This window comes from Amphiura filiformis, chromosome 5 (genome assembly GCF_039555335.1).
Source record: "Amphiura filiformis chromosome 5, Afil_fr2py, whole genome shotgun sequence".
Lineage (NCBI taxonomy): Eukaryota > Metazoa > Echinodermata > Ophiuroidea > Amphilepidida > Amphiuridae > Amphiura > Amphiura filiformis.
This window is the reverse complement of record NC_092632.1, coordinates 53,777,566-53,802,253: the sequence shown is the minus strand read 5'-3', so window position 1 is coordinate 53,802,253 and position 24,688 is coordinate 53,777,566. Positions and strand designations below refer to the sequence as shown.

Here is a 24,688-nt window from a genome sequence, read left to right as displayed (position 1 = left end):
TTTCCTAAAATTACTCCCCATAAGCTATGGGGCCCCTCCCGGGAATTTCCCGAGCCCTACCTATACACACAGTGTAAATTTATTGTATCCTTACGATTTTATTTAAATCAATTTTCCAATTTGAAAACCCTTTAAAAGCAAATACATATAGGGGCAAGCACTTAAATAATTCCATTTTTGATGGAATTTTTGGCCCTGTCCGTTATTTTTCCGCCAAACAAGTTTTTGGCACAGAAACTTGACCCAACCCCCCTTTTTTTTTTTTTTTTTTTCGGACTGTTGAAATTAGAAATTTTAATTTCCTTCCTTTTTGGCTATTACCCTCTTTAAATGTCTTAATGAAATTTTCATTACGACATTTAGTCGAAAAGAAACAATCGTGGTAGCAGCGGGCTACGAAAACTCGCAAAAACTCCTATTAAATTTTATTCTTGGGAGAAATGAGAACGTAGGATGACCCCTGGCTTACTACCCCATGTCAACCTGGGATTGTATTTCTTCCGCCCTGGACCACATCCAAATCCCTCGGGACAATTCAGGCCTCCCCTGTGAACATACTGTATTCAAATTTTGAGATGAAAAGGGGGAAACCAATTAAGGTCAGCACCTTTGTTTTAAAACTGTTGTGATTTAGCAAGTCACAGCATCTTGTGCCGCATTTAAAAAAAAAAAAAATGTTCATGCATTTTCCAAAAACATTGATTTAGATATACGCAGTGGATACTTTTAGCTGCTTCGACCCAACATCTAGTCTACCTTTAATGGTATAAATCTATAACCTTGATATAATTTGTTAAAATGGTGCTACAACTTGGCCAGATGGGGGGTAACCTGCCTCCTCTGGATGCACATCCAAATATACCATGGAGTTGGACAAATTTTGTCGGAACATTAATTCCCCCATACGGTCAAGGTGCACATTATCGTTTAGGAAAACCCCTTTTGCGTGAGGAATTATCAGGTGGGAGTGCTTTACAGCGTCGCATTACCCAGCTCTTTGCACACTTTTGCGCGTACTTGTTGATGTTCTCTGTTGCACGTTTGCCGCACCCCTGTCTGTCCTCCCCCACATATTTTTGTCTTAACAAAATATCAGACCACAATATACGAGTATCTGGTAAGATCCCTCTTATGCCCTTAATTGTTTGTTCCACCCTTGATCTGATGTCCCCTAGACTTGTTTTAAAAATGTCATTAGTTCCCAGATGTATTATTATTGTCGTTGGATACTCGTAACGATTCAAGTATCGACGCAGGCGGTCCGTCACCGCGTAAGGGCGTGCCCCGGATATTCCTTTCCACCTCATAAGACCTCCCCCGTGTAGTTGAGGGTCTCCTTCCCCCGCCCGCCGTATAATGCTATCACCCAAGACTAGCGTCCGAGTCCGACCTGTAGATGAAAAAGAAACAAGTGGGAATCCCACGTCTTGCAACTGGCATCAAGAGATGCCGGTTGCAAGTGTGAGATCGAAAAATTTTATTGATTGGATTAGACTGCAAGTAAATTTCCTGTACCTGACAATTTTTAATTTCCTTTATTATTTTCCCCTTCCATTTTCATTTTTTCTACGCTTGCTTTTGTCCGCCTTGTCTGCACATTCTGCCCGTAAATTACGCACTAGAAGTTGCCTACAATTAATGGCCTCTTATATATAAATATGTGTGTGTACTAACTTAACATACTAGACCCCTAAGAATGCACCAGTGTGTATGCTCCCCGTAATCTACACAAGAGCCGGCCCACCCGTAAGTTACGTAGTGGAGTTATGCATGACTGCTGGCCACACCTTTACCACTTGGCTCCAATTCCCGCATATATTTGTACACAATGTTCCTATAATTCCTAACTGACAGGTCTTGACCTTGCTAAAATTCAAACAAAAGAAATCAGATGATTTGGCCTGATATACGATTTATATGCTGAGGAGCTCCATCTACCCATGTTTTTAATTTGATCGTCTGTTAGCCCGCAAATGGACGCTGATGTGGCGGCTCCTATTCTAAAACTATGAGACGAAAAGGGTTGGGGTGACAAGCCTATTGTCTTCACCCCTTCCTTCAGCATGTGAGTAAATTGATACGCTGTAAGAGGGTCTCCACCAAAATGCAAGAAGAAGGGCCCTTCCTTTGGTGGCCTAATACTCATAAACTCTGATACAGCTTGGACCGGACATAAGCCGGAATCCCTGTATTGGCCAATTTTGATGATTGTTGATTTCCCCGCTTGATCAGTTTTCGAAAACCTTAACACCACCCTTAAAACAGTCTGACCCTCCCGACACACAGACACGTCCTGCACCCCAATAGGTCGGTCCGTATGCCCTTGTTTACTCTGGCATGTAAACTCGCTAACTCTCATAAACCCAAAGAAGGCTAATAAAAAGGCCGCTTTAAATAAGACTGCTTCATAGGATGATTTAGATATGGACGGTAAAATACCCACCAACCTACTGAGAACTGGAAAAGTAATTGGCTGCCTACTGTCCTGACGTGGATTGAGGCGCTTATATCCAGTCTTCATTTTGCTTACAATAAAACTCTTCCCTGGGTCTTCCCAATTATGCAATTTGTGAACATACGATATGGCTGAAATGTAGGTACTGACAGAAGAGGGGGGCAAGGCCTTTAATACTCAAATATGATATGTATGCCACAATATGTCGCACACTTGCTGGCCATACTTCCTCTAAGCCCCAACGCCTCCTGAATTCTATAAAATCATCAATTGCTCTAATGTAAGCACTTTGTGTATTGCCTGCTATTGACGCTTTAAGAAGTTCTTGTGTTCTAGCATCTAAAGCCTCCAAAGAAATTCGGGTACTGGAGTCCCCTTCACCTGAGCCGCTGGCGCCTCCCTCCGAAAGCGCTGCATCTGGAAACGAGACAATGCATCTGCAATGTTATTCTCTTTTCCTGGGATATGCTTGGCCGTGAATGCCAAATTCTGCTTTAAACATTGCAAGACCAAAAAAAAGCACTAGCTTCATAATCTTGGGCACCTTGATGTTAGCCTATTGATTATTGTTACAACCGCTTGGTTGTCCGACCTTAAGATAATGCGCTTCCCTTCTAACAACCTCCCCCATAGCACAATTGACACCACTATTGGAAATAATTCCATCCATGCTATAGAGTTCCTTTGTTCACCTTCCCGTAATTTTGGCCATTTTCCTTGGAACCACCTCCCTTGTAAAAACCCTCCAAATCCTACCTCCCCGCTTGCATCAGTAAATAATTGCAAATCGCCTGCACCTGACCATCTCTGCTCGGGAATAATAGATACCCCATTGAAATCTTGCAAAAAAAGCGAGCCACATCTGCAAATCGCTTTTAGCACCTGCTGTTAATCGTATTTTGTGCCAAGATTTTTGAATACCACATGTTAAGTCTATCAGCCTCATGAATGAATGGTCTACCTGGTGCTATAGCTTTACATACTGAAGGATAAGGAACCAATTAATGATTGCATCTCCTTCAGAGTCAGTTTTGTTGCATGCACTGCTTTCTCCACTTTGTCTCTAATTGCCTGAATTTTCTCTTGTGGAATTGACACTACCTGATCAACTGAATCTATTTGTAATCCTAAGTATACAATTTTAGTTGTAGGTCCTACTGACTTATCCTTAGCTAATGGCACCCCTAATTTGGTGCACGTCTTTTCGAAGGAATTTACTAGCCTATGACATGAGGATTTCTGCGATACCAGCAGAAAATCGTCTGCGAAATGAATTATATTATCTGTGGCTGCTGCTGATTTTGCAGCCCATTCTAAAAAAGTTGAGAAAGTCTCAAATAAGGCGGGTGAACAGGAAGCTCCCATTGGCAAGGCCTTATCTACATAATAATCGCTCCCAAAAGGCCAAAATCATCGGGGTGTACAGGTAACAATCTAAATCACGGATTCTATATCTGCCTTTGCCATCATTGCCCCTTTTCCAACCCTCACCACTGCATTGACAGCCACATCAAATTTGGTATACTGCACTGCACAATAGTCCCTATCAATCCCATCGTTAATGGATCCCCCATCTGGGTACGATAAATGTTGTATCATCCTATATTTTCCCGGTGTGGCCTTAGGTACCAACCCCACCGGTGAAACAATGAGGTTTGAAATTGGTCTTTGTTTGAAAGGGCCTGCTATTCTTCCCAATTGCACTTCTTTGTTTATTTTCTCTAACACTTTGTCATGCAATTCGAGACTGATCTTAAATTTGGAGACTCCTTGCAACCCGTTCCCTGTATACCCCAACCTAAACCCTTTAGAGAAACCTTCCCTAAGTAATTCTGCAGCTTTCTTTTTTGGGGTATGTGTCTAACAGAGGAATTAATGTTGCCAACTTAATTGGTGATGAATATTTGCAACATAAACATAGGTTCCTATGAAAACACTGGACACTAATTGCTCCCTGTTTTTGTGCAATTTTTTGCCCCATGCCCTGACTCGCTGCACCGGCTACATTTGTGCAAAAATCTGCATTGTGCCCTGGAACATCCAGTGCTGTTGTAGTCAAAGCATGTTCCGCTTGAGATCGCAAGCCTCCACCCAGCACCCTGCTGCCCTTGTCGGCCCCCATTTTGAAATTTTCCTTGTGATGAGGCTCGAAAATTACCTTGGGATGAGGCTCGAAAATTTCCAGCCTTTGTATTCTTCCCAAACCCTCCCCTGAATGTGGAACCAGTGCTTCCACTTTGAGTTTGACCTGTCCGATAATGCGGTAGCAATGTGGGCGTGGTCACATAAAAACTCCACAACTCCCCATCAATGATCGCCCATGACCTCTGGGGATGCGCTTGTTGCCGCATCCTGAATTGGATGTCATATGACCTCCAACCCCATCCCATGTGACGTGCAGCGGCTGTTCTGACGATATGCGCATATTTAAGCATTTCTTGTGCTCTATGCGGATGTGCCCGTAAGTAAACCGCTGCATCGTCAGGAAAACAGAAGTCCATGTGTGTATGGAACTAATTGGCCGCTTAGCCCTATGGTCATGCCATACTATTTTCCCCGTCATTAACCGACAACATCACCTCTTTCTTCTCATCTCCCATGGATTCACATTTTGCCAAAATAACCCCGAAATCAACATATTCCCCGTTCACTATTTTTGTGGTCATTGTTTGAGGCAAACCCACCCCCAAAGGGCTGCACACTGACGATAAAGGATCAATAATTGGGAATGATACCATTGGATCCACACCTACACCTGTTGCACTAACATTTGCGGTAGCAGTGGCTTGAGTATTTCCCGCCAAAAAACCCCACCCTGAATTTGGGGCCGTGTTTGCCTGCAACCCGCTGGAGCTAGCCTGGGTGGTAGTCGCACTATTCACAAATCCCAGACCTGCGCCGGCCTGCCCCCCAACTATAGCCTGATTAAAAAGGGATGCATTCGCAGCTGAATTTGGGATTGCACTAGAAACAATGGGTCTTATTTGACTCTGATTCAGACCGTACGCATCATGCTCGTTAATATGTATTGCATTTAAATTGAAATTCGACTCACCCGGAAGTCCACGTAGCAGATTTTCCCCGTTGGGGACTGGCATAACCACTGGCGGTTGTACTGGTACGGGTGGTCTCACCGCCGGCATCTGATTCGGCTGAAGGACCTGGCCCACTCCCGGATTCCCCATCAAAGCCTGGTACTCTCCCTGATCGGCGTGCACGTCAATTATTGGCCCCAAATCTTGCCTTTGTTCTCCATTTTCTACCACACTCACACTCGGTGCTGCTGGTGCCGAATTCTGCACCACAACGCGACGATCTCGTTCTCCGCCTCCGCTACTCGTCACACCGCCTTCGCCAGTTGCCGCGGTGTTTCTAGAAGTGTCGCTTCCCGATGTCAAATTTCTTACGGCGCGAGCCTGGGCCCGGGTTTGACGTTCCGCTACCTCTACCGGCACTAGATTTGCCCTGGAGGCGTTTCTTTTCGTCCCACGCTTGGACCCTCGACGAACCATCTTACTTCTCTCTTATTATTACGTTTATCCAACTGTCGATGCGTCAAAACAAGTAAGGTACTCGAACTTCTGCACAGACCGTTGTTTAAATTGGTAGAGAAGTATCACCAAAAAAAAATTTTTTCCAAGAATAACACCACCTCTTACTCCTTCCGTGACAGAACGATATGTGATTATTTCTCAGAAATTTGATCTGCATCGCTGTGCCCAGGCAAAGCCTATTGGCTGTCGCAGACAATAGGCCTTAATGCCAATTGGTTCATTGAGAATGCTGCACCTAGGCATTGAAGCCCAGCCCACAATATTGGCCTAAACCATTTCGCAGGGGGTAAATCTGTTTATTGTGCATTGGCTAATAAACTTTAATATCATTGGTCATACACCATTAGACTAGTTTTGTAAGTTTTAACCAATGGTTTAACAGCTATCCTACATTTTATCAGAAGCATTTTGATGATAAGATATGTTGTTTTGTTGAAGCTGATGATGATGCTGTTGATGATGATGAGGTACTGTTGCTGATGAGATGATGACAATGAGGACAAGGACAACTCTGGCAGTGGTATAGTCCATTTTGGCTTCCTCGATACAGTAGCGTCTGTGTGTGATACATGCGGTGTATCTGTGGGGCGCAGTCAATTTGTGATGCACGCAACAGATGCACTGCCTAAGTTAGATCACGCATGTATCGCATGTGGACGGACGCTACTATCGCGAGGAAGCCAAATGGACTGTAACAACAGCGGTGATGATGATGGTGAAAGATGAACATTACCTGATGCATGCATTAAACCTATCTCAATTATCAGGCAAAGTGAATAACTTCATGAGTAGTTACTTTCTTATCTTTGTACTAATAAAGAAAATGTACACATATTCATTCAACAGTAAACAAATATCATGTTACATTATGGTATTCTACCTGTTTAGCAATTCAATTAACAATTTCTGAAACTATCAGTAATGAAAGGCTCAAACAGTATTAGTTGTTACTAAGCGACAAGTGACAGTTATGTCCACTACTTTCCCTCTTCATAGACACGTTGAAAGGCCATTGCCATGGTAATCTGAGTGTATGGTGTTTGTGTTTAGGCTCATTCATGACTTGGATTTGTTTTGATTCTTTGCTTGTAAAATTCTGTGTTTACATTGTACTTGTCTTGTACATTTGTAATGATGGGGATCTACGCAATTGGAAACATTCATTTACTTGTATAATATGTTATATTTGAACACATGTATCAATTTGTTCTTTTATCACATTTATAACATAGTACTGCAGATTGATCAATTTTGGAGTCACAAGTGGATGTGATACAAGCAACAGAATTGGCATATACTCTCCTTGTGGGTCACTTATTAGGGAAAATACAGGGGTCAAATTTCAAAGTTGCTCAAATTTTGTTAAAACCTATTCCAAAACATTTCTCTTGTAATAAGGATTCAGAAAATATATAGTTTTACCCAGGTATAACACTGAATTTTGACCCCTGTATAAACTTTGACCTTTGAATTACAGGATTCCACAAGTGGCTCATGTTGACTAATTTATTTTTCCTACAAGGCAAGCATATGACAATTTTGTTGCTTGTATCACATTGGGCTCAATTAATTTGATAATCTGCATCACCATTTAGTTGATGTTAGTCTTGAGATTGAAGAAAAAAATATACATAGAACATTTCGGTCTATTTTAAGCACTGCTTACTTTTGAAACTTTTGAAAGGAATGGGACAGAAAGATAGCTGAGCGTTTTGTAAAGCAGGATATTTTAGCGCCCCAAATCTTTCTCAATTTAAAAAGAAGCATCATTTTTGTGGCATATACATTCTCTTAAAGGCCTATAGGAAAGAGCGATATTTGCAAGAACGAAAATTGTACAATCCATATATATAACTCATGAAATTTGCAATTTTTTTACGTACGCGAACATTTTCAGCTTTACAGTATTTCAAAGGTCACATGCTGCATACTAGGTTACATAATGCCTTGCCTAGTAATGTGCACCTGTAAAACCCTTTCTTATGAATAATGCCATTTAGTGTACAATTTCCACAAAACATCATGTTACTTGCAAATTACAGCTTATTTAAATCTTTCGCATGAATATTTGAACATTTTTCCATGTAAGACAGATAAAAGAATTGATTGGTGATTTATGAATGTTGATGCCTGCCTGTTTATTTGCCCATTCCTGCTACAGGCAAGTTTTAGATACAGTACACATTCATGGAAGAGTTTTGGTGTAACATAATACGTATTGAAATAGTTGCACATGAATACGCAATATATGGCATTATGAAGTGTGGAGACAGAATCAATAGATTTATAGATGGCTGATGTAAATGTAAAAGAATAAGACATATCTTATTAGACTTTTTACCCAAAGCTCCCAATGAGCCATTCAAGTTTAAAACCATACACCCCCTGTGGAAGACATGACCTTAATTATGTTAATCACCTACACAGGGAGTGAAGATTTCAAGTTGAATATTCTATTCAGGTAACTTCATTTGACATTCACACCCCCTATGTGGGACAGTAAGGTCATGTCTTCCATAAGGGGTGTATGGATTTCAACTGGAATAACCCAATTGTCTGCTTCCCAATTCATCTTCTTCTTCGCCTATTGTCAATGTCCGTTTAATCGTCAGATATCTCCAGGCATAAAGGCACTCAGCCATCTCGTGTCGGGTGCGACTACCTCATCAACTCTCTAAATAGACTATCAGACGTAAAAAGATTTCTTTGATACAGTTAGAGGGTTTTGACCTGCTCTGGAACATTTTTGTATGGAAAGTGTTTAAGCTTTTCAAGAAAGTACAAGTTGTTGGCACAGTTGCCTAGAGATGTTAAATTGAAAGTTTTTTTATTGTTTTGAGTAGACTCTAGAAGCGACAGGTAATTTTTGCATTGATTTTATGTTTGTGGTTTCCCCACATCTGCTTGGAAATGCTAATATAAAGAGGCACAAAAATATATCAATTCTATAAAGTTGCATTATTACACTTTGATAATCCTAACCGAACTAAACATCAAAAAAGCTCCATTCACAAAGCATCTGCAAGCGCAGGTATCCCACGTAATGCTATTGCATCATCATGTGAACACAAATACGGGCACAAAATCCTTAGACGGCCAAGGTAGAACCCCCGTGGCAGTCGATCTCTGTGCACGTGACTGGCACCTGAGGGGTCGGTGGTTCAAAACCGCACACAAGAAAAAAAGTTTTCTCTTCTTCATTCTTCCTTCCTTCTTTCCTCCCTCCCTCATCATTAGGGTTAAAAAACACTCCTCCTAGTCACTCTGTGAAGAGTGACCGTACATGCAAATAGTTTTTGTAATGTGTCATTTCAAAAGACTACAGCGTAGAGGTTGCAAAACATAAGAGTAAAATCAAAATTAGGCTTACATTTGTGACCATATGTGAAAACAGGTAAAAGTCCTTGTTGAGGCAAGTGAGTTGACATCATGTACGATTAAAGGCGAGCAGAGTTGGGTCGCAATGTGGAAAATAAATAGAACTATGTTGAAACAAATTGACATTAGACAATTGACGGAAGAGTATTCTCATCATGCTAAACTATTCATGTCCATGAAATGTAGGTTAATATTTTGCCCTCATGAATTTGAATCATTTGTTTGATTGACTGAGGCAATGTATTAGTTTTCACCCCATGTTCAATATTGATTGGCAAACTTTAAAAGCTGAAAGCTGTTGTTTCAGATGTAGGCACTCGATAGGCAACACATTGTCCCAGTTCTGTGAGGTGTACTTTCAATTAGGTTATGAGAGGCACCTGTAAGTGGCATTGGGCTATTCCATTTGAAGTTCACACTACCCCTGTTTAAGATTTAAGAAATGTGTTCCACAGAGGGAGTATGTTTTTCAAATGGAAACCCATACTCCTTCTGTATATGGCTTTACCTATATTCAACTGGAGTGAGTATTTTAAATGAAAGTTATTCAATATGCTATTCTATTTGAAATCTATACTCCCTCTGTGTAAGACTAGCTTAATATTCCACATGGGGAGTATGTATTTCAAATGGAATAGTCCATGTCAAAATGCAGCATCTAAAAATATATGACATAGCAGATAATACTGTAAAAGTGTAAATTTTTGTAAAATTTTCGTACTTTCACGGTTTGACCCCACATAATATGTGCTGAATGACCGTGGCCATATACCGAGGTCATAACTGAAAAGCACTGCATTATTTGTATCACTTTCAACAATACCTTACTAACATCTTCCTCAAGTGTTTAAAGTGCCATCTGTTTAGAAGGATATCTATATATGGTACATTCCCGATGCGGTTGGTGTTTATAATGAGGAGTTTCTGGACAATTTCTGACCGTACAGAATTATATGCCAAAGTAGCGTACATCTGCGCCCACTATAAGCACCTTACTGATACTGCTTTTTTTTAACTGTAAATGCAGGCTGAATCATAAACACCTGCCAACCTAATCTGTTTTGAAATATATTTGAAAATACTGCAAATTTATTAGGGGAGCAGACTTGTATAGAAAACAAATCTGAACATTTTGATGTAAAAATGTAAATTTTTGATCAATGCAAATACCAAGTGGAATCAATTTTACAATCACTAATTACATGTTTCTATGCTATTTTTGTTGTCATTATCGAACTATGAATTGTTCTATTATATTTACTTGTGTAGAATTGCTCAATTTGCTTAGCGTTTATGTGGTTCTCTTTTTCTTTCTTTTCAGATGTAAAAAGATAAACTGGGAATCTAATTTGCCATCTACTAGTGTTATTATTACATTTCATAATGAAGCAAGATCAACATTATTACGAACAGTTGTCAGGTAAGTGATTTTGAATAGATGTACGGGTGTATGATACATACGTCCTTGAATAAATTCATCAGGTCTGTAGATTATCCATGACATAAAGAAATTTCATGTGATCAAGACCAGTCAAAACTTACGTTTTTCTGGACGTTTCATCAACCATCGGTTGACTTCATCAGCAGTGTTGCTATTTTGAAGTGCTGTGTGATATTGAACCTGCAACTCTAGAAGTTGGAGTAGCATCATCCCCTGTGGAGGAAGCAAGCTCCTAAAAGGAGATGAGGGGGCCTACCAACTTTCACATCTGTACGATCCTGTGTTGCATAAGAACTTTGACACAGGGGATGCTGCTGCTCCAACTTCTAGAGTTGCCTGCCAGTTCAATATCACAAAGCACTTCAAAGCAGCAAAACTGCTGATGAAGTCAACCGATGGTTGATGAAACGTCCAGAAAAACGTAAGTTTTGACTGATCTTGATCAGATGAAATTTCTTTATGTATGTTTGGAAATTGCAAGTTGTCTATTATAATCCATTTACTCCCTCCATGAGTGCAGTCATGGCACATATCATGTGTGTACTGCCCAAAGGTACTAGACCTATAAAAGATTACTGACTCAAGATTTGCCCTGTGTGTAATGCTTTGGTAAATCCGCCATATTGGTTTGTTGCTCATGGAGGCCAAATAGTGTACCTGCAGTGTTTAACGACTAAAAGCCTGAAATGGAATGATAATTGGTGTCTTTTTGCTTGAGTGTTGCACAGGTTTTCGCATGCAATACTTCACACGTGTTTGTCATGTGTTACACGCGTAAGGCATACAAAACACTTTAAATCAAAGTTTATCAGGAGCTGGGCAAAATAATCAAAAGTTCTAGCTTTAAATAAAAAATAAAATTAAAGCAGATACATACGTCCTTGAATAAATTCATCAGGTCTGTAGATTATCCATGACATAAAGAAATTTCATGTGATCAAGACCAGTCAAAACTTACGTTTTTCTGGACGTTTCATCAACCATCGGTTGACTTCATCAGCAGTGTTGCTATTTTGAAGTGCTGTGTGATATTGAACCTGCAACTCTAGAAGTTGGAGTAGCATCATCCCCTGTGGAGGAAGCAAGCTCCTAAAAGGAGATGAGGGGCCTACCAACTTTCACATCTGTATGATCCTGTGTTGCATAAGAACTTTGACACAGGGATGCTGCTGCTCCAACTTCTAGAGTTGCCTGCCAGTTCAATATCACAAAGCACTTCAAAGCAGCAAAACTGCTGATGAAGTCAACCGATGGTTGATGAAACGTCCAGAAAAACGTAAGTTTTGACTGGTCTTGATCAGATGAAATTTCTTTATGTATGTTTGGAAATTGCAAGTTGTCTATTATAATCCATTTACTCCCTCCATGAGTGCAGTCATGGCACATATCATGTGTGTACTGCCCAAAGGTACTAGACCTATAAAAGATTACTGACTCAAGATTTGCCCTGTGTGTAATGCTTTGGTAAATCCGCCATATTGGTTTGTTGCTCATGGAGGCCAAATAGTGTACCTGCAGTGTTTAACGACTAAAAGCCTGAAATGGAATGATAATTGGTGTCTTTTTGCTTGAGTGTTGCACAGGTTTTCGCATGCAATACTTCACACGTGTTTGTCATGTGTTACACGCGTAAGGCATACAAAACACTTTAAATCAAAGTTTATCAGGAGCTGGGCAAAATAATCAAAAGTTCTAGCTTTAAATAAAAAATAAAATTAAAGCAGATTTCCATGTTTCTATAATTCTACACGATAGGATCAATAAATAGTGACCTGAAATCCATGCTTTAGAAGAATTCCAAGTTTCCTGAGATCAAACATTCACTCATCTATAGGGAGTATGCGCAGCATGTAGACTTCAGCGTTGATTTACCTATATGTCTTTTTGGTGAATTCAACTTATGACTCCCTATGTAGCACTTATATGATTAGATGCCACAGATATATACACAGGCGGAAAGCCCAGTACAGTCTAGTTTTTGCATAAAAAATATAGAACAACATGTTGGTCATTAGACTATGAAATAAACTAACTTGGCTGGTACCCTGTGCCCTAAAGCTTGATCAGACTGATCAAAAATACATGTAGTTCAAAAGTAATGTACATAATGGCTTTCTCTTGCTCTCACCATTGTTATAAGACACAGGGTACCAGTGAAACAAAGTGTCGCAGGAAGTGAACCATTTCAACACTTGGAACAACATCATCCAGTTTGTTGAACTCTAACATTTGCACATTGACACCATCAAAGTCATCCTTTAGCTTTGTATTTTTAAGCAGTGGTGTCGTCACATTTCTGTCTCAATATAAATAATTAATGGAGGTTTATGTAACATGAGTAAAATCGTTAGTCGCTAAAACTGATACTACTGAGAGACAGGCAAATGGGATATTCCATGTAGTTGTTAGTCGCTGAAATTGATACTATTGAGAGACAGGCAAATGGGCTATTCCATTTAGTCGTTAGTCGCTAAAACTGATACTACTGAGAGACAGGCAATTGGGCTTTTCCATGTAGTCGTTAGTCAGTGAAATTGATACTATTGAGAGACAGGCAAATGGACTATTCCATTTAGTCATTAGTCACTTAAATTGATACTACTGAGAGACAGGCAAATGGGCTATTCCATTTAGTCATTAGTCACTAAAATTGATACTACTGAGAGACAGGCAAATGGGCTATTCCATTTAGTCATTAGTCACTTAAATTGATACTACTGAGAGACAGGCAAATGGGCTATTCCATTTAGTTGTTAGTCGCTAAAACTGATACTACTGAGAGACAGGCAATTGGGCTTTTCCATGTAGTCGTTAGTCGCTGAAATTGATACTATTGAGAGACAGGCAAATGGACTATTCCATTTAGTCATTAGTCACTTAAATTGATACTACTGAGAGACAGGCAAATGGGCTATTCCATTTAGTCATTAGTCACTAAAATTGATACTACAGAGAGACAGGCAAATGGGCTATTCCATTTAGTCATTAGTCACTAAAACTGATACTACTGAGAGACAGGCAAATGGGCTATTCCATTTAGTCGTTAGTCGCTGAAATTGGTACTATTGAGGGACAGGCAAATGATGTGATCAGTTTCTAAATTGTATATTATGTTTATGTCATCAACATGAAAATGATCACATACCAGGAATATCAAGTCATTTTCAGTGGTTTTTTTGTTAATATAAATTGTAGCCTGCACACAGGGAGAGATTATTGTGTTTATCCTTCTCCACATGGGTGTCGACTGCAGACTGTAGATTTTTTTTAAATTCAAAAATTCCGGAATTGTACATTTTCATGACCATATTTGGAATCAGCATGACATATGCATTATAATGAATACAAACAAGCCTAGTATTGGTTCAGAGATTTTTGAGATAACTCTTGATATTTTGAGAAAATATTTCAAAACTTTTTATGTGGCTAGCATGCAGAGCATTAAAATAAGAATTAATTTTGCACAACAAATGACTTGTTTTGCTTGAGTGGATATAATATATGTGTGTTTTAGAAGTCTTAATGAAAATGCATGATGATGGTTCATTGTCAAGGAAGCCTAAACCACACAGGAATGAGTTCAGTGATCAATCATAGGGGTATACATAGAGTGGGGGATGATCAGGGTGTTGATTCACTGCTCTGATGTTGATCACCATAGACTTTCTGGATGACGGTGCACGGAAACAAACGAAAACAATTCTGCGTATCATCTTTAGCGTCTTGGTATCGTGTGCAGGTCCCATCAAGTGCACCCCCAGCAAACACAAAACATTTTCGACATCATCAAGATCTTTATACCGAAATACATTTGGATTTGTACAAAAGAACATTTGCAAAATATGAATTATGAATAATCCTGATGAATTTATTTACCGATATATGCTAATTATCAAATTTTTACTGTATTTCATTAATTATAAGTAGTACAGCCCCTTGTCAGTAATCAACCAAATATTTTAATTAGTTCTGGACTGGAACGATTGATTTCCAGAATGACCGGATGAATTTCTTTCAAGTGTGAAAAAGTTATGGAAGCCTACACTTGCCATGGATGAGTTGTGCCATCAATCATTGTGACACCAAGTGGCAAAGATCACAGCGATGATTCATATGTCCATCTGGCAGAAGCTTGGACTTTCAAAATTGCCACCAATAAATGTCAGGAATTTTTAATTGCACATAATGCAGGTGCCATTGCCACTGCATAATAAGAGAAGGACTTTAAGATGAAGGTATGGTAGTATGATACAATTGGAAGCCATTGTGCAGGGGATCTAATGAAGGCAAATTTAGAATATTCAAATTGAGATACTGAATTTACGTGGACAAAAACAAGAGCCAACATAAGAAAATTGATCACCAATTTGTCATAACTTTACAAACAGGTGTGGAAGGCTCACACGGTTGCACAATTTAGAACCATGTTTTATACAGCAACAGTATTTATGGTAGCTCAAATGTACCAATTTATGACAGGTTTAACAGATTGGTGCAAAAATATGTGACAAATGTACAGAGGGGAAACATCTTAATGCTCTGTATGCTAGCTGTAGGCTTCAACATAAGAATTCCAAGTTTTTAAGAATTTTTCTCAAAATATCAAGAGCTATCAAGAACCATACTAGGCTTGTTTGTACTCATTTTGATGCATTTTTCATGCTGATTCCAAATATGGTCTTCTGAAACAAATTCAAACTTGTGTGCAGTCGACACTCACATGGTCACGAAGAGAGTTATGTGGCAGTTATTTGTGTGAGAACCCCATATTTGATCAAATGTCACTGACTACATGTAAAGGAAGGGGCAAAACCAAAGTGATAAGTGGCAGCTATTAGTGGCAGCTATACACTTGGCAAACCTGCTCACTGAAAAGACAACATTGATTGGGGGCAGGAAGAGGCATAGGCTTTAAATGGCAGCTATTTATGTGCCAAAGTTCCTTACTCATCAAACATCAGTGATTATACCACCATCCATACCTCCTGCCTTAATAAATTTAAGTGTGGGCAGAACTGGGTTTTGCAAAAAGCAATTAACTCTGATGGAGCACTCGTGTATGAGTTTAACATGGTAATTGTTCTGCCAAAAACTGGTGAAATATTGATGAATTCTGATCTCTGTCATTATAACAGAACATAAGCGACAAAATTATTGAGGCTTACATCAGAAGTGAAAAGTTAATGTATATTTTGCCGCAGTTTAATGGTTATATTGTATTCTTTAGTATAGGTGCTAAATTATGGAGCTGAATCACAGAAATCCCACTTATATGAATAGGTAATGTAATGAGATACTGCAAGCTGGTATCAGGAACAGGATTGAAGTGGAAATGAGTTTCAGAACTGAAATTGTAAAAGCCCAATTTATCTTTATGAGAAAATGTGTTATTTTGAATTGTAACTAGGGTGTGAAACTGAGACAGGTGTGAAATGAATAATTTAGGTATAAATTAAATGCTGTAATAGTTGTATATTGTGTATTATTGTTATTACACTTTGACTGAATCCTAAAAATAAGTTAAAAAGTAAGTTAAATACCCATTCAATGATTCCAGCAAAAGTGTAAAAAAAATGTTGGATGATTTTTACGATTTTCCCAAATGAGCAAATCACTGAATGGGTCTTTAACGAACAATTCTGTGGTAAGAAAATAGGATGGAGACTGATTTACTATATGTACAGAATTTATGTCACTGTTCATTTAAATCACAAAATATGCAGAGAGTATGTGACTAATCGTACAATTTTCTTGTTTTTATTTTCAGTGTACTACGAAAAAGTCCACCAGATATGATCAAAGAAATTATTCTAGTTGGCGATTACAGTGACCATCGTAAGTATACCTCAGCTTTGATTTATATCAATTCATGCCTGATAAACTCCTGTGTAGCAACTCACAATTTAATGCAATCATGTTCCAATGCACCACCGAGGCGGCTCGATGTGATTAAAGCACCACATGTACGTACGTAAGTGCACAGAAGCGAAAACAAAAATAAAGGAATTGATAAGCAGGGAGACCCTGTACCTGTGAACATACCGATGCTTGTTAATTGACACCAAGAACGGCACGATTTATCCAGTGATCATTGCTTTATTAAATTACGTATTCTGTTCCCTGTAGCCATCGGGACCCTTTCTACTCAACTTGGGGCTTACCGAAAACGCTTCCGTTCTAGCGTGAAATAGCGTGGTCCGTGAAGAAATGCCAATCTGCAAAGATGAGTCGGCCATCCATTAAATATCTAAATAGGGAAAGACAACTTGGTTGACCTAGTAGTAGGGCTGTGCGGTTGAAAGCCTAGTTACATAAGAATCAATGTGAACCACCGTTTTAACCTTTCCTGATATACATTTAGATTTCTACCGTAGAATTTTGATCTTTGCAAACACGCATCAAGGTCAGTACAGTGTTCATCGGCTTGTGTGGTGAAGTTTTGAATTTGGTGACATTTTGAATTTTTCATGGTATTTTTATCTTACTAACTTTGACTTTGATCATGCTTCATGTAATTAAGGGACAATGTGTATCTTTTCCATTAGAACATTAGAAGTGGCAAGTGTTTGGTTTAAAATTTCATTGAAAAATTAGCGCAATTCTCTGTTTTTCCTCCAATTCTTTTAGGCCAGGTTGTCAAAATGATTGTGGCCATATGAAGTGAATATATATCTGGCAATGTTTGTGTAAAATCTAGTGAATACACAAAAAATCCAATGTGGTGTAATTACAATTTTGCCCAATTTCCAAACTCAAAGCACAGTGTGGGACAGTGTTATCCCATTCTGTAGAATCAAGTTAAGCTAGGTAGAAACATTATTAATGAATCCGACAGTGAGCTACATGGCTACCTACAGTACAATTCTTGTTTTCATACATTTTTTCCTCTTACGCATTCAGCTTCAGTTTTCTTCTGAGTTACCATGAATTTTGACATGAAGCAGCTATTGCAGTTCAAACAATTTAATCCTAATGAAGCCACATGGCAGGGTTGCATCTCTGGGGTCATCTGCTATTTTTATGTAAGAAACAAGAAAGATGGCTAATCCATAAAAAATCCACACTCCCCCTGTGAAAGATTGAGCTAAAGTCTTCCACAGAGGGAGTATGGGTTTCAAATAGTGAAGACAATTGGGTAACTTCCATTTAAAATACTCGTTCCAGCTGTGGAAGATATTGATAAAGCAATATACAGGGGGAGTATCGGTTTCAAAATAACTAACACAAGACAATCCCATTAAAACATACTCCCTCTGTGGAAGACTTCTTAAATCTTCCACAGGGGTAGTATGAATTTTAAATGGAATTGCTCAATTTATCCAGGTCTTGATGTGTATGGGAGATGACAAGAGTGTCATAAATGATGGCCTCATAAGATTTGACGAAGAGGAGGTTACCATGAGTGTTGTGAAAAAGAAACACAAGTGATGCATTATTTACCAATCAACTGAGAGGTGGTAAGATGGCTGGCTGTGGTGGTTCTAGGATGTTAGTTATTTATTTGACTTTGGCATGAGTAAAGTTTGTGGAAACAAAAGGCAATGACCCTTTACTCACTGCAAATATTACTTCCTAGTGCTTTCGCTACACCTTGTTTAACGCACCCAGAGAAGTAACAGAACTGATCATAATGTAACAGCAGGGGTCGCATTTAAGGAGTTTGCGCGTCCATTTTGGACTCCTTAAATCACAAGTTGAAAGTGACCAAAGGGTCCGATAAAAACTGTATGGACTCCTTAGTTTTACGATGCACGGAGGCGTAAATCAGCATAAGAATTGTCGATCAAAAGTAAAAAAATAAAAAGATCAGTTAATCTTCCAAATCACCATAGGCCAACAACACTAATAATTTCACTGGAATATTTGACAAGTTCCAAAGTTTAGAATTTCGGACAGGACGACTCCTTAAATTCTCATTGGACCCCTTAAATGTTGGTTTTGCACGTACCAAAGGGTCCAGAAAAATTAAATTGGACCCATTGATTTTTTGTTCTCGCGCTACCCCTGTGTAACAGAGGAGGCATTTACTTCAATATTTATCAGATTGGGTTGCATGGTGGTCATCATTTTGGATTTGGTGGTTGGGTAATTTTTGCATAAAACAAGTTTGCTGTTTGATGCATATGTATAAGTAGTTTGAGATTAATTGTTTGATCAACTATCTCCAAAATAATAGTAATTTATAGACAAAGGCAATTCTTCCAGGTACATATGATAATTTTAACAAATAATTGGTAAATAGAAAGCAAAATTATACTTCTACATTACTTAAATTTGGTACACTCACCAGAGCGCTTTCACCGGGTCAACCGGCGTCTTCAACGGATGTTATTGAGGACGCTGGTTGACCCGGTGAAAGCGCTCCAGTGAGTGTACTAAATTTGAGTAGCGTAGAAGTATAATTTTGCTTTCTATTTACGTTTACTGCTACGTCTGAATATACATCATTATAAATAATTGGTAATTTGAAAAAAAAAAACCCAACACATTAGTAAATTTTACCACATAAAAAAACTATTTGATTAAATTACCTGTAACTAGTTTATTGAATGCATCCCTATCTAATGTGTGAAGTAAGTCAAGTGCTCACACCATGTCAACATAATTATGTGCCCTTTGCAAGAAGCATTACAATCCATTGATTTATCAGTTGCACTACATTACCAAACCTTAACCAGATTAGTTGACAAGTTGTCTACTGTAGATAGCAGACACTAGGCCTGCTAGCAAGGCCAGGCAACATACAGCAGACAGATGCATTGCTAACTCCATCCAGGCCATGCTACTAGAGAATGAACCAAGTATCAAATTCAACCTTCGTGTGTCTTTCCTTGAATCAGTAACACCATGGTATACCTGCAAGCGGCCTCCTGTCACATGAATTTCTTGAATTCCATCTTGACAGTGCCATTGATTATAAGGCATCCAGTATCTTGTTTATCTTAAAGCAAAAGGGAGGGAAATAGTTTATGGTGACTAAATTTTACACTTCAGACGAGTTCTATAGCTTCCAATTTGCTGCCGACGGCATGCTATCATGCAACATTCTCTGTTACAAGGCACTGGAAAATGTCTGCACTGTAATGTGACTGGCTCACTAACAGTGGTGTGTGTTAAACTATGTATCATTGGAGAAGAATAGCAAAATACTTGTGTGATACTGATATAAGAAATGCAATGCTGCACATGAACCAAGGACATGTTACAGGAACTTGACATGCTATGTACATGTGTGTGCATAATTCTGCAGTATAAAATATACAAAGCTACAAAGCTTTGATTTGAATCAATTGCAAAGATTTAGTACCATTCTCTATCAAAAAATAACATTTTTTCAATTTTGAGGTCACAGAATCAACTTCATCAAGCAACCAATTTCAAATTAAGTGGTTACTGGTAGGCGCATTATAATAATATACATGTACAAAATTTACCATTGTAGACTATTAAACGGAGAATATTAATAAGTGCACAGGGCCTGGGCCACATCAGTTGTGTTTGGCACAATTCTTATTTTGAATTTGGGAATTCTGTCTTTATTATCAAAATTTATACATAGCACACCGTAAGATAGCCTTCCCTACACTCAAGTTTGGTAGTGACATCAATGCTTTTACGCAGTACAAACAAACATGTTTGTATATATGTTCTGCAGGATTAGATTAGTGAGCACAATTCTGCAACCAGCTAAGTATCTTATCTATATGACTACCAAACTCAGGATGAAACAAAGCATATAGACTCTATTGAATAAAAATAATGAGAAATAAATAATTTTAAGAACTTGGGCAGGGTCAGAATTTCGGTGAGAATCTTGTGAACAAATTTGTGTGAATCAAAGTTGATTCTCGCAAACATGTGTAGTTTATACAGAAGTTGCTTTGTAAGAATTAAATGATTGCTGTAAATTTATTCTGCAAGAATCAAGATTGATTCTCGCACTGTGAAATGAAATTCTGACCCTGATGGGCAAGCAATTCTTTATATAAAGTATTACTTGAAAAATAACATTATCATAAATTATATATAAATTACATTTTGTACTTGTATGTCTTCTGGTCATTTTCATTGTATATCTTATTTTATTATCTGTGTCAAAATATGTAATGAATTTATCATGATAGTTTCTTGCATATTCCTCCCCACACGAACATGTTTTTTTTTTTTTTTGACAGTGTTGTACGGAGGAAGGGGCTGTGTATTGACATGTTGGGAATATTTTGTTGTTGTTTTGAAAGTTAATTAAGACCATTCAGGTCATCCAGCATTCTGAGTACTTCCTCATTCATTGTTTGTGACTGCTGTTGTTGTTGTTGTTGTTGTTGTTGTTGTTGTTGTTGTTGTTGTTGTTGTTGTTGTTGTTGTTGTTGTTGTATTTTAGATTCATGAATGACAAACCTGTATCAACTATACCACTGAAACTGACACTGACATAATGGTGTTAATCGGTGATGTATGATACGTCCACTGCATATGGTCTGAGCGAGGCCTCTACCGTTGATTGCCAATCACTCACCAGACATACACATTCAAATGGTCACTACTGCACCTATCCATCTGTCTGCACTCTAATAACAGACTACTGTATGATGAATGGCAACTTATGCTATATCACTTGAGCACTTAAAGGCACTATTAGCAATCCTCGCAAAGGAGTAAAACTATTTAGTTTTTTTAGGAATTTGACTTAAAAGTGAAGGATAAGACACCATTAGCGATCTTTACAAAGGAGTATAAAGTATTTAGGTTTTTTTTAGAAATTTGGTTTAAAAGTGAAGGATAAGTCAATAAAATTGTTAGGTATGACAAAAAAATGGCAAAAGGGAAGAAAAAGACAGTGGTGATAAATATGAAGTGCCGTTTAATTCCGTTAAGCTACCAGTGTCCTTATGGGCAGACGCCCCCAATATTGACTGAAATGTGATTCTTGATCCTAAATATTAGGTTGTGTTTGGTGCTATCACTTTGACATCAAATTTCAGTGGGATAGCGTTCCAAATATCATTGACACCCCCTCCAGCCGTTAAAAGTAAATTCAGTTTTCAAGTTGTAAGGTGTGTGATTTATAAGATTATGAAAGTTTTGATTTATATTCTACCACATGATTTCTTAAATTTTTATCCAAATAAATTCTGACTAAGTGATCAAACTGATGACCTGGTCTACATCATGCCTTAAAGATTTAAATGAACCGACCAATTTTCATCAGTATAGAGGTAACATTACGTTATATTACATGTAACAGTTGTGCATGAGCCACCCCAGACATAATCTTGAAATAAAGAAATGCCATTTTCTTCATTTTTGATTGATTGATGAATTTAATATAATAATTGATGGAATATAAAAGATTGATGGTGTTAGTTAATAACAGAGTTACTGAGGTCTTGAATTTGGTTCCATTCCCATTATCATCATCCAAGCTGCTCATCTTTTGACATGGCACTTGCATTTATTGGGTCATGAGCTGCTTTTTTGAGCTGATATTAGCATCTTATTTTTTCATTAGTGATGATTGGTTTTGTTTTCTTCTTAGTCTTTATGTATCTCCTATCTGGTGTGTCTTCAGGTAGTTTATCTATGGTACAAATAAGTCCAAGAAATACACTGCAAATAATGTTGGTCAAAAAAATGACCAACAGTTCGGTCTATATACAACACATGAAACAGTTGGTCAAAATTTGACCAACAAGAGTTGTACAAAAATTATGACCAACAGTTGGTTTACAAAAACTTGCTCAAATATTGGGCAAAGTATTTACCCAACACAGTTGGCCAATTTGTTTTACCAATTATTGTTCAAAATTTGAACAAACTGTTGGGCATTTTTACACGGTATTGGTTTATATGTTGGTTTATTTTTGCATAACTGTTAAGCAAAATATTTGACCAACATAGTTGGGTAAATATTTTTCACTAATTGTTGGGCAATATTTAATAAAACTGTTGGGCAATAGTTGATTGTACCAATTGTTGGACAAAATTTGATTAAACTGTTGGGCATTTTACACATTATTGGTTCATATGTTGGTTTAATTTTTTGCTTAATTATTAAGCAAAATATTTGCCAAATTAGTTGGGCAAATATTTTTCAATTGTGAGGTGAGTTTTCTCTAAATTAATTATAAATACATACAATATTACACGGTGTTACTTGCCTCATTTCATTCTGACCACTGTGTATGAAAAAATACTGAGAATTTTAGTGAAGTTATTTTCAAATACTTGATTGATTAATAAAAAACTGATACGTAAGCTTATTAACTGCTCAGTACAGACTGCCATCATGCATGCATGGCTATGCGTGCATATCACGAGTGTCTGACTCGTACATGTCGTAAAACAACTTCACTAAATTTCTCAGTATTTTTTTTTTTTTTTTTTTTTTGATGTGTCGTCATCATTTTATTTGCATACCACCCCTTTGATGAGCTTACAATATGTTTGATGTTTCATATTGTTGGCATAATTATGTTAAATGCATCTTGTAGAATATAAACTAAAACCTGAAATTAATTTTAATAAATAAGATGTTCCTTCAGGATTGTTTTACAATGCAAACACTGCACCAAGAATCAACAAGCCTAGCCTTCGTCAATGTTAAAGCAAAATGAACGCTTCATACACAGTGGTCAGAATGAAATGAGGCAAGTAACACCGTGTAATAATGTATGTATTTATAATTAATTTAGAGAAAACTCACCTTTAAAGGTGTCAATTAGCTGTGCCAGCCCCCACTCTGCCAGCACCCATGTCATCCGCCATTTTACGATAAGATCGAAAATGTGCTTTCCAGAACCGAACCGCGCGAATGTTGACCAACTACTGTGCAATGAAAAGACAACTGTGCGCATGATCGAAAACTTTGCTCAACATTTTACATCTTTTTGTCCAACAACTTGTAATTCACGCAATTTACTACAAAGTTGCCCAACTGATGTGATTTATTTTGCACAACAGTCGTATATAAATTACGTGGCCAAAAACTTAACCAACTTTACTCCTCTCGTAGTAAAATAAAGATAAATAAATGGTCAAAATGAGAGGTTGCCCAATAAGAATTTAGATTTAACTATTATTGGGCAAGCCGTGACCAACAAATAAGTAAAAAACTAAAAGAGTTTGCCCAACCAAATAGGTAGAAAGATTTGACCAACTTTTTTGCAGTGTAGTATCAAATGTTATGTCTTAACAAAGTATATGTGACCCAATCTGATCCACTCAGGTTAAGTCGGAAATTTTGAAAATTGAGTTACTAACTTGCTCAGTACCTACAATTATTGATATTGAATCCCCAGGTCTCTTGAATACTTGGCTGCAAAGTTATGAACCTTTTATATGTCCATTTTCTTATTGTTTTGTTTTTTCTTCTCACGTTTTGCTTATATCTCAGTTTCATTATTGCCTACTTTAGCCTGCTTGGATCATATCTCTGGTGACATATAGAGGAATGAGTGCAAGAAGAGCCTATATATGCAATAGCTGCCCTATGGACATTAGACCATTTCTGCATTCTACATTGTATGAATATCTGTTAGAATGACACATATCAGCTATTGCAGATGGGACCTACTTGCACTAACATAACAAATATAAAGATCAAAATTAAAGTGAAAGTCGTGGAGAGAATATCAAATCACATTTCTTCATTAAAGTCTGGATTGTCTCATGTTTCTACAGTCTATGGTCCTGCAAAGGCATTCTGTTCATCATATTTTGGTCCATTTACAGTAACCTTTAGCAACCCTTACATGTATATGAATATTATGTTAAGTAAAAGTACCAGTAACAAAAATATTTAATTGTGTGCTTGGCATTACTTATGAACCTTCCATAAGGCCAAAAAAATTGTTGTGTTGC

General features: G+C 37.9%; 1 protein-coding gene across 1 annotated transcript in view; it reads left to right on the top strand.

Annotated features, from left to right (window-relative positions):
- The window catches only part of LOC140153364 (polypeptide N-acetylgalactosaminyltransferase 2-like), a 280,543-nt gene that overhangs the window by 117,691 nt on the left and 138,164 nt on the right, over positions 1-24,688 (top strand). The window contains exons 3-4 of the mRNA XM_072176095.1: positions 10,709-10,807; positions 16,596-16,663. Of these exons, the coding sequence (XP_072032196.1) occupies positions 10,709-10,807; positions 16,596-16,663 (167 nt within the window). The remainder of the gene's footprint in view (positions 1-10,708; positions 10,808-16,595; positions 16,664-24,688) is intronic.